At 39.5% G+C, this 11,847-nt stretch overlaps 1 protein-coding gene across 4 annotated transcripts in view; it reads right to left on the bottom strand.

Moving 5' to 3' along the window:
- Positions 1-903: 903 nt before the first annotated feature.
- Positions 904-11,847, bottom strand: part of LOC135213683 (ATM interactor-like) — a 24,332-nt gene continuing 13,388 nt past the window's right edge. For all 4 annotated transcript variants that reach the window (XM_064247763.1, XM_064247760.1, XM_064247761.1 and 1 more), the window contains 5 exons: positions 7,701-7,844; positions 7,115-7,323; positions 5,342-5,431; positions 4,695-4,925; positions 904-2,095 (listed from right to left, as the gene is read on the bottom strand). In XM_064247763.1, coding sequence (XP_064103833.1) covers positions 997-2,095; positions 4,695-4,925; positions 5,342-5,431; positions 7,115-7,323; positions 7,701-7,844 — 1,773 coding nt within the window. In that variant the 3' untranslated portion in view covers positions 904-996. The remainder of the gene's footprint in view (positions 2,096-4,694; positions 4,926-5,341; positions 5,432-7,114; positions 7,324-7,700; positions 7,845-11,847) is intronic.

The following is an 11,847-nucleotide window of genomic DNA, read 5'->3' as shown; positions in this document are numbered from 1 at the left end:
TTTCATTCTCTTCTACTCCTGGACCAATAACACCCACTATCACTTATGCCGCCAATCTACATCTTCCAGCTTTTCAAACACAATCACTTTATTCTTTCCATTTGGGCATCTGGTTCATTAAGAACCAAATCACCCAACCTTTTCTTCTCATTTCAGTTTGTTTGTATGGTGTTTTTACGTTCCATGGAACCAGTGGTTATTCAGCAACAGGACCAACAGCTTTACATGACTTCCGAACCACGTCAAGTAAACTACTATCACAAGAAATAAACATCTCTAACTTCTCAATGGTATGCCTGATAATTTATTTCAGTGCATTCAAAACACCAGCTCATCTATATCTTCTTACTGTTTGGGTATGCAGCAGCAAGTCTGATACTATATTCTTTTTGTGGTATACTATTTCAAAGTGTACTTAAAATGAGTTTTGTAATTTGTTTGGAACACATGCTTCCTTCAAAATCAGTGCCAACATCCTTTGTGTTGTTATCTTTCTCTACCGAACATTTAGACAAAGAATTCTTGTGGAGAAAAGTTAAAATATACTTGGCTTTGGCATTTGCTCTAAGATCCAATAAAAACATTTGTTTTTATGGTATTTTTCATCAACAATTATTCTCTTAGATTTTATGTTGAGCTGCATTTCCTACAATTTAAACTTTATTAGTATATTTACTTTCTGATAGTATTACTTTACAAATAAAGCTGCCATTTTATTTTTATTACAAAAAATACTTTACATCATTTTAATTTTATGACAAGCAAGCTGCCATTTTATTTTTATTAAAAAAATACAAAACAATTTTAGAACATAAACAAAAGATGTGGTTTTACTTGAAAATAAGATTCTTACCTCAATAAACAAAAACCTACAACAGGATCAATAAAAATACTTTGGGCATCTTTCTTTTAAGCATTTAATTAAGGCTACGCAATTGATGTATCAAATAAAAGATATATTCCTTATTATATTCACATATGTTACATACCATCTCATCAGTATAAATCTGTTGGAAAATGCGTATGGGTTGGAGTCTGGGTATGGGTGGTGACCAGTGCTGGTGGGTCGTCAATGCTTGTTTGAGTTTGTGTATGGGTGAATGACAGTTCGGGGAAGAGTTCACTATGACTGTGATCTGGGGTTTGAGTGTGTATGGTTGAACGCATGAACTGCTCAATGTCAGAGAAATCCTCGTAAGTTTGTGTTTCACTGGTGCACCATATACTGTCACTCCCATGAACATCACATGTCCCAGCTGCTTGGCAGGGATTAGAGGGTTCATAAGAAGTGTTACCACTCATGTTAAGTATATTATTAGTATCAGTTTGTGTTTCTGTATTAGTTAAAATGATTTCATCAACATCATCTGGTGTGCCAGCATTCTCACTTAGCAGAACATCATGGTCTGTTTGAGTTTCTATGCTTGAAGAACGAATATGTGCAAGCAATGGAGGATGTCCATTCATTGAAGATGAAGCTTCCTCAACAACATCAAGTAAATCTTCATCTTCCTCTATGAGTAAATGTGACCCTGCAAAGGGATCAAGATGTTGGGGGGTCTGAGTAGCAGTAATGGTCGTGACAGATGGAGGGCTAATGGTTGGTTCATCACCGCCACAAGCTCGATCAAAGAGAGAAATGGAGATGTTATGCATGCTAGTGTGCGCAAGACCACCAGCGCGAGGGCTTGTTTGTGTTCCAGATGAACTCTGAGTGCTAATTAGTTCTGGCAGGTCAATTTGTAAGGTAAGAGACTCTAAAGAATTTTCACTGTTGCTACAGTTATCTGCACTAACTTCTAGAAAGCTGGATTCACTTTCAGTATTTCCATTTATTTCCATGGTACCCTCTACACAGACCCCTCCTATTGTTGCTTTGGATGATATCTGATCACATGAATCTGTGTTCCTTTTTTTATTGCCCCTGTGTGTTAATCTTGTTTGTGTTTCTGTGGTTCGTTTTCTTTTATTAGAATTTCTTGTACTGCTTCCAAAACTCCCATAGGGCTCCCATCTACCTGGACTTGAAGATTTTCTTCTTGACCTCCTCATTACCTCTGCCTCTGTTTGTACACCAACATCTACACATGGTGTCCTGAAAATGAGATATTAAAAAATAAATGAAATGCATACTCCATACAAAGACATCACCTATTTATAATAATGATTTGTCACAATGAAGAAACCAAGTTCTTAAATGTTATTTATTCAAAGATAACAAGACTTATTAGTGGAGTAACTCATCCATCATTAGTGAAGGCGTACCTCAAAAATGGCAAAACTTCACATTGTACTTAATTGTATTTATGCAAATAATCACTTTGTAGAGAAGCAGCAGGCTGTTAAACTTATTAGCATCTATCTGGATATCATCACTCACTTGTAATAGTATGTAAATACCCATATCTGAATTTAGATCAACAGTATATAGAACGTTCATAATTTGAAATATGACACAGGTCTTGAAGTTGGATACAATGTGCAGATACTCAAGATACATAATTCTGCCCAAGTCAAGCTCCCAATGTGATACTGTCCTTGGCCAGAATCACTGTCAGATGCAACCCCCCAAATGGGGCACACACAGCACCACAATTGTGTGAGACCCGCTTTGGAGGAATCTCTTCGCTTCGACATTCAGAGCATTAAGAAGAAAATACATCACGTCATTATCAACCGTAAGCTTCATAATGATTTGTTTTAATTACACAGTTGAATCCCTGTGTCTGTGCCAGTTCTGAGCTGGTTATTAAGTTGTCGTCTGGAGTAATCCATACACATCATCATCTGTGGCCTCATTCAGTCCCCAAGAGAGTCATGCTTCCCTAAGTCCTAACACTATGTATTATAGTGTACTTTGCACAATTCTACCTGCTCTACTAAAGGGCATCCAGTCAGTGAAGTTTGAGCTCAGTCTGTCATGCCTCCAAAACATTGCAACAAGACCTCACTCTGTCCTGCCCCTCCTCCCCCTAGAAGTCTTGCAATAGCTTCTTAGAAAGGCTAGTCAATCCTGGTAACAATGCAATGGGTCAAGACTGTAAATTCATCTGTTGACTATAGGCTCAGAACCTTGGAGACCTGCTGCAGACATGGGTATGTCTGTGTCAAAATGGTCTCTGTATAGTAAGCTAAGGCACCCAAAAGGCACCTAAACCAATTACCCCAGACTCTTATCCATGTGACTTCCTCATTTACATCTTTCACAGACTGGCAGTGGTGCACAGGACAGAAAAGAACATCATTCAACAGCCACTATGTGGTTTGCTATAAAATCACCCCTTCTCACTCCATAGGATCTCTGGGGATCAAGGGCCCTAAAAAAAAAAAATTTAACCTGACCAGATGCTAGTGGACACAAGCCAGATCCCATTTCCAGGAAATGGTACAATAAGACTACGTATTCCCATCTTATTCACTGTCCATAACTTCGCCATGTGGACAAAACTGCATACTACTGTGCCCACTGATCTACCTACTCTGTCTGTAGACAGAGCCACTCTCTTGACTGGCTGCTCCTGTACATGTCTGCTTGCTGCCTACTTTTCCTTTACAACTTTTTGTTTACCAGTCTCCTGAGTCTTTAATGATTGAGATATCCATGTTGGTTACCTTTCTCACTCAGCTGCTAGTGTCTGGAATCATACAGGATCATCTTCAATAGATCACTACCTTGACTGTGCCTCCTTAGCAGAGATCACTTTCCTCAAATTTAATTTCTTAGTGATTCTCATGTGGAAAGCATCAATGGAGAGATGCCTGGAACATCTAAGTATCAGTGATGTCATGTTCTACTGGAATTGCACTAGAAACTGGGCAGCTGAGTCATCATCCCACAACATGGGGCTAGGAGTATGAGGTCACAGTCACACAATATTTTGATAAATCCAATAATGGTACTTAAATATTGAACTCCAAACACTGATTTTGAAGTAATCATGATAAAAGGCACTGAGTGAAAGAAAAATTAATTTGCATAACTCAATACATGCTACCTCTACGAAAACAAGTAAAAATTTAAGAACATACAGCTGGTGATGCAGAGATTACTTCTCTGCAGGGAGACCTTTTTCATGTTCCAAATACTATTTTACATATCAAAGTTTCTGTGAAAGGATTCATAAATTGCATGAACACATGAAGAGCACCGGTTACATCCTACTGGATAACTATTTATTTAAAATTAGTTTAGAGTTTGCACAACAGTTTGTAACTACATATACATACATTACAGGTAAGTAAAATTCCCAAGTAAAGCAGCTCTCATATAAACATCACATTGATTCTAGTGAAAAAAAAACCTTATTAAGACTTGCACTCCAATTTTCATCAATAACCAATATCCTCCCTAAATGAAAAAAAAAATCTATATAAAAAAGTCTGATTAAACTTACAAGAGAAGTTAAGGAACAAAAACATTTTTGTATTTCTTTATAAATATTCTCAGCTTATTCTTCTGTTTAAATATTCTACACTTTTTTCCTTTATGCTGTATAAATATTCTACATTTATTCCTCTCTTCAAAATCATTGAGATCTGTTTTGCAAATACTATGCTGCCTTCACTTGAGTGCACTACAATGATTAAACAGATGAATTTTCTATTAATCACCTGGAGCTAAAATATCAACCAATATAAAAATTGTCTCCAAAATACTTTGCAGCTAAAACCCACCTATCACCCTCTGACCTCACCTTTTCATGGCAGTAACAGTAATTTCTCCTAATGCAACTGCAGCAAGAAAGTGGATTGGGTGACGCAGGTTCAGAGATGTGACTTGGGTGAAGGTAGAGGGAGTGGGACATATGGTGGTTGGGGCAGGACATATGGCTTGAGGGACAGTTCGTGAGGACGAAGAAGGGGAGGGTGAAACAGTTACTCCAACAGAGCCATCTTTTTTGGAACCATCTTCAAGTCTTGGGTACCTTAAGAAAACAAACAAAAATACAATACATAGAGAGGCTGCTCACCTCTGAGAGTATATATTAATTAGCCTTGGATAAATATCAAAATCAAGAACATACCAGCAATACCTTGAAAGCAAGAGCATCCTCAGATTATAACTACCAACTGCTGTATATATGTAGTATAAGATTGAACAGCCAGAAATCTAAATGCTAAATCTAAACTTAGATAAGCATGGAAAATCCTTCCAGGAAAGATTCCTCTAGGGAAACGATGAAATAGTACTTATGGATGACTTCAAAAGCATACTCCTGCATAAGTGAATACGCAAGACCTACTGATTATATAAAGGTGTACTGTACTACATATTTGAATAGCATCTGAAATATTTATAAGACTACACTTAAATTCAAGAAAATCCACTCAGAAGAATTACCTTATGGGAATCCCATGAGTCCACACATCCTGATGGTTAGTTGCTGATTGTGCGAGTACCAAAGGATCAGAGAGAGCAATTTTTCTGGACCTGGAAGTAATGAAAAATATTATCAAATCTTTATTCAATAATTTGCAAACTGAATTTTTCAAAAAAAGATTGTGGGGGGGAGAACTGTGCCTTCATTATTTGATACCCTGGCTTTCACTATTCCAGAATTCAGAATATTTCAGAACAAAATTAAATTAAAAGGAGCTGGAACTGTTGCTGGAGCAGACATGGTCAAGGTAGCAGGAGTGGCTACTGGAGTACGAGCCACCACCGGGGAGGACAGCAAGGCAGGAATGGTCACCAGACATAGTCAAAGAAGCAAAGGTCACAGGAATGGGAGCTGTCACTGGCTGGAGCAAAAACAGTAACTGGTGTTCAAATAATCATTACAGTGGGAAAAGTCAATGTTACAGGAACAATCACCAGTTCCAAAGTGGCCATCATGACAAAAAACAAAAAACAACTGCCACTGGTTAAAACAACCTTTGAAGGTTATAATAGCAAGTACTACTAATAATTGCAATAGGAGAAACTACTGGGTTAGGTATAGTAAGAATGCACAAAACACAAGAATCGTCAAAGTAGATATATGAACACAGGAAGCTGCGTAAACTACTAGGCATTTGATCTTCACTGTTAGCAAAAACTGTCCCTTGAGACAGGGCAGTTCAGTCACTGTGTCTGGAACAGTTACAGTACCAGAGAAGTTATCATCAAAAGAATACAGTAACCATTACTGTTGAGTGAGCAGCGTTCAAGAGGCTCAACACTCATGGCCATGGCTTCCATAAGAATGAAGTCTTGATCAATAGCAGCCATAATCCTGATATCTACATTTACATTTTCTGCATAGATGCACAATCTTGGAGAATGATGAGATGGGGTAGCATATCTACCTACAGAGTCACAGGAAGAAAATGACAAGAACAAGATGAAGTGAACAGCATACTTTTGCTTCTACAGAAATATCCAAGAAAATGCAAATACTATTAAAATTAAAGACAAATAGCAGAAAATGCTTGAGTAACTGCTTCTCTTACTCTTTGTCTGATTCTTTCTCCTCCTCTCCAATTTATTTTCTCCCTACATCCTAAGAGAATAGATTCTGGGATATATTTTCCTAAGCACTAAGAAAACTGTACATAAATACCAACTTCGATATGTCCAATTCATGACTCCTTGTTAGTTCCAATCTCCTTGCTGCCTCATCCTGATTACCAGGCATTGGGCTCTAATTCTTTACGGATTATGCATCAGAAAAAATCAAGTTCATCCCACATATAAAGCTACTCAGGCTACTGTAAAAGTTTCAAAACAAAATTTACATTATCTTGTGAATCCAATAACTTAACTGACTCACCTCTCATTGGAGATGGCCAATAATACAGGTGCTTTTGAGCAAGTAGTTTTACCTGATCTGGAGAGCTACAAACTGCACGGCTAGAAAACAGGAAAGCAAAGGGTTTGTAAAAAATTATAATACATTTTAAAACAAAAATGATGCTTTTTTTTATATAATTATAACCCATTAGTTTCCTGAAGCCTAATACTGAAGTCCATTGCTCTCCAGGCATAAGCTACAATTTGAAGCAAAAGATATCCACCTGGTTCAGGTGTGATATCTGGCCTTTCAGGTCCCAGCCTCACGGAAGAGCACCGGATTCTGTTTTCCCTAACAGACTGACTTTTCAAGAGTAAAAAATTGAAGACTAAATCACTAACCTTAGCGCCTGTAATGTTGATGAGTGAATAACATGGGACATTCGACGAGCGTGTGTTTGAAGAGCTTCAAAACGGGAAAAATTACGGCCACAGACACACATGAGACTGATTCCACAAACACGTTTATGATGTGCTAGAAGGGCAGAAGTGCTGAAAGCTTTCCCACATTCACAGGTATGTGAACGAGTAGCATGAACCTTTAAGTAATGCTGTAAAAAACATGAGGAGAGTCAGTCATTCCTATAAAAAAAACTGTCTTGGGAAGTAACCATTAAATAATATACTTTGTGCACATCAATACAAAGTACATGACAGAGTACAAGACCTGTAAAATTTAGTAACTACGGTTAAATATTAAATCCAATTGGTTCTCTTCCATAAGTTTAGTTTCCTTATAGAGCTATTAAAGAATGTTTAGCCAATTCCAATTCAAGTTAAAATTTTGTCAACAAGTTATTACTAAATTTATTAAATACAAGATTTTAACCTATTTGTCACTAAGGTAATTCTATCCTCAAGAGTTATTATACACTAAAATATGAAAAATCATAGATACAGAGAAGCATATGTATTTTCAAATGCATACCTGCTTTAAATATTTAAGTTTAGGAAAATGTTTTCCCAGTGATCCCAAATCTTCATGATATACACAAGACTTGACAGGGCAGTGATACCATACATTTGATCCAGGTTTGAGGCCCAAGGAATCATCATCTGACTTGTGGTGCACCTATAAGGAAGATTATCTTTGCTATTAATTTATGTAATAATGTGAATACTTTTTTAGCAAGCCCAAAGCTTCTGAATACAATGTCAAACATACTGCTTAAAAATAAAAAAAAGAAAAGACTTATCAGTATTTAACTTATATAAACCTCTTATTTCTTCTGTTATATCCTTAAACACCAGTAAGGAGAAACAGTCCCAAGACAATCAGTAGAAGGTTTAGCATATTCCAAAAGTTCCTCGTTGGACGAGTGGATTTTGCGCTCGGCTACCAATCCGGTGGGCCAAAGTTCGATTCTTGGCTCGGCCAACGCGGAACCAGAGGAATTTATTTCTGGTGATAGAAATTCATTTCTCAATATAATATGGTTTGGATCCCACAATAAGCTGTAGGTCCCATTGCTAGGTAACCAATTGGTTCCTAGCCACGTGAAAATATCTAATCCTTCAAGCCAGCCCTAGGAGAGCTGTTAATCAGCTAAGTAGTCAGGTAAAACTAAGATAAACTTAATTTAGCATATTCCAAAAACTCATTATATAAATGGTAAAAGTACCAAATCAAGAAATGTCTAGAGTGAAGGCAGTGGCAGATGATCTGGTTTTAACAGAAGATTCAAAGGTCAAAATGATATTGTTATTTTACAATAAAGTTTTGTACATACTTACCTGGCAGACATATACTTAGCTTACGTCTCTGACGTCACGACAGAATTCAAAACTCGCGGCAAACGCGACAGGTAGGTCAGGTGATCTACCTTACCCGCTGCTGGGTGGCAGGTGTAAGAACCAAAGTACCTTTCTTGCCAGATTTTTTCTCTTACACCTGTCTCCTGAGGGGAGGCTGGGCGGGCCATCAATCGTATATGTCTGCCAGGTAAGTATGTACAAAACTTTATTGTAAAATAACAATATCATTTTTGTACATGAACTTTCCTGTCAGACATATACTTAGCTGATTGACACCCTTGGTGGAGGGTAAGAAACAGAAAATAACAAAGAAAAGGCTAAACAACACCTGTTGTAGGATAAAATAACCTTGGTTCTACCTGTTTAGGCTGAAGACTTCATAGGTACTGTCTATTAGTCTGCATAGTCATAAGAGCTACAGCGAGGGCGTGACCTACAGCTGAAAAGACTCTTTGGGTCTACTAACGGGACTTGATATCCGCTTACTTAGAAGAATCCAAGTCGGATCATGTCAATGGGGGTTCACCCTCTTCTATGACAGAACCTGTCCACTACCAACGCATGGAGCTTCAAACCAAATCCGATCACCTAACCAAACTAAAGTTATTAGTACTACGAAAAGAAAAAAAGAAAAAAGATGCCATACCTGCATCATTTTTCATACAACCATATGAACTCAATACCAAAAACAAGGGAAAAAAACTACTAAGGATATGTTCCAGCTCCCTGCCCCAGCACCGAATCCGCCGATACGTACGGGCCTAATGCGAAGCACTCGTCATAAGTAATACTGACGTCTTTAAGGTAGTGGTTGGCGAATACTGAATTACATCTCCAGAATGTAGTTTTCATCAGATTCTGAAGAGACATACAGTGGACCCCCCGTATTCGCGTTCTCCCTGCATTATTCGCGGAAAATTCGCACATTCGCGGTATTTTTCTATGAGAAATATCCACAAATTCCTGGTTTTTGTTATCAATTTCATCATAAAATGCACTTTTTGTGATAAAACTATTAAAAAAAAACCGAGTATGAAAATTTTTAGTGGTTTTTCTTAAGTTTTAACTAACAAAATAGGCTGTTTTTAGCGTTTTTATAGGGGTTCCAAACATTCGCGGATTCTAACTATTCGCGGGGGGGTCTGGTACGCATCCCCCGCGAATACGGGGGGACCACTGTATTCTTATTAAAGGCCAAGGAAGTGGCAATGGCTCTCACTTCGTGAGCCTTGACTTTTAGGAGCTTGAAATGTTCTTCATTACAAGATCTATGTGCTTCTTTTACTAGACTTCTAATGAAGAGAAAGACAGCGCATTTTTAGACAATGGTTCTGCTGGGGTCCTTTACAGAGCACCATAGGTCTGTCTTTAATGCCCTTAAGGGTTTTCTTCTTCTGAAAGTAGTATTTTAAACTCCTAACAGGGCAAAGAGTTCTTTCGGGTTCTTCCCCTACTAGGGCAGATAATCCACAAACCTCAAAGCTCCTTGGCCAAGGATTTGAGGGGTTCTCATTCTTTGCTAAAAACGAAGGAAGGAAGGAACAAATCACGGAATCTCCTTTGAAACCTACCCTTCCTTCTAGGGCATGAATCTCACTAACCCTTTTAGCAGATGACAGAGCCATGAGAAACAGAGCTTTCCTCGTAAGATCTTTGAAGGAGGCTAACTGGGGTGGCTCAAACCTAGAGGACCTCAGGAAACGAAGAACCACGTCTAGATTCCAACTTGAAACTTCACGTCGAAGTTATCTTGGCAGTTCAAAAGATCTTAATAGATCATGCAGATCTTTGTTATTCGAAAGATCTAAGTTCCTATGTCTGAACACTGCCGCCAGCATGCTCCGGTAGCCCTTGATGGTAGATACTGCCAAACCGCATTTTTCTCTGAGGAAAACTAGGAAGTCTGCGATCTGAGTCACAGAGGTACTGGAAGAGGAAAACTTCTGGTTCCTGCACCACCGGCGAAAGACGCCCCACTTCGACTGGTTAGACTTTAAGGGTCAAAGGTCTTCTAGCTGAGGCGATAGCCTTAGCAGCTTTAGTCGAAAACCCCTTCGCTCTGACAAGACTTTTGACAGTCGAAAGCCAGTCAGATTGAGAGCGGGGAGGTTTCTGTGATACCTGTCGAAGTGGGGTTGTCTGAGCAAATCTTGTCTTTGTGGAAGTGCTCTTGGAAAGTCCACCAACCATTCCAGTACCTCTGTGAACCAATCTTGGGCGGGCCAGAACGGAGCTACTAGCGTCATTCTTGTCATCTCCGAGATAGCAAATTTCTTGAGCGTTTATCCCAGTACTTTGAAGGGGGGAAAGGCGTAGACATTAGACCTGTCCATTCTAGGAGAAAACCGATGCCACTGATACTGTCCTGGGTCTGAGATCGGGGATCAGTAAAGTTCTATCCTTGCGTTCCTTGCTGTTGCAAAGAGGTCGATGTGAGGCCTGCCCCATCTTCTCCACAGGTCTTGGCATACTTCTGAGTGGAGGGTCCACTCGGAAGGCAGGAGTTGATTCTTCCTGCTCAGGAGATCGGCCCTGACGTTCCTTTCTCCCTGTACGAATCTGTGAGAAGACTGATCTTCCTTGCTTGAGACCACAGCAGAGGATCCCTTGCTGTTTCGTACAGGGAGAAGGAGTGCGTCCCCACTTTTTTTTGATGTACGCCAAGGCTGTGGTGTTGTTCCGAATTTGACTCTGGACATTGCATTTCAGATGTGGGGCTTGAAGGCTTTTAATGCCATCCAAACTGCCATCAACTCTTTCTTGTTGATGTGCCAGAACACCTGATCCCCCTTCCAGGTGCCTGACACTTCTCTTGTCCCGAGCGTCGCTCCCCAAAACATGCTTCCGACGCGTCGAAAACAACAACTGGTTGGGGTTCGGCATGTACAGAGACATTCCTTCCACAAATCGGAGTAGTGGGTTGGTCCACCACCGAAGGTCCCTCTTGATTCCCCTTGATATCTTGAAGGAGAACTCCAGATCTAGGGAGAGACGCTCCAGTTCTGGTATAGGAAGAACTGTAGAGGCCTGAGATGCAACCTTCCTAGAGAAACGAATTGCTCCAACGAGGAGAGTGTCCCCAGCAGACTCATCCACTCCATCGCTGTGCATGAATCTTTCTCTAGGAAGGTCGTTAGTTTCTCGTAGCAACGAGCTATCCTCTCTGGCGACGGAAAAGCCCGGAAAAGCCAGAGAAACTATCTGAATTCCCCCAAGATAGGATCCGGCTAGCTGACTGGGGATTATTTGAGACTTCTGGAAGTTCACAGAAGTACCCAAAGAAACTTATGCCAATATGTAAGGGTCTTTTGAAGGTCCTC

Source organism: Macrobrachium nipponense, chromosome 43 (genome assembly GCF_015104395.2).
Source record: "Macrobrachium nipponense isolate FS-2020 chromosome 43, ASM1510439v2, whole genome shotgun sequence".
NCBI lineage: Eukaryota > Metazoa > Arthropoda > Malacostraca > Decapoda > Palaemonidae > Macrobrachium > Macrobrachium nipponense.
This window is presented reverse-complemented; position numbering and strand designations above follow the sequence as displayed.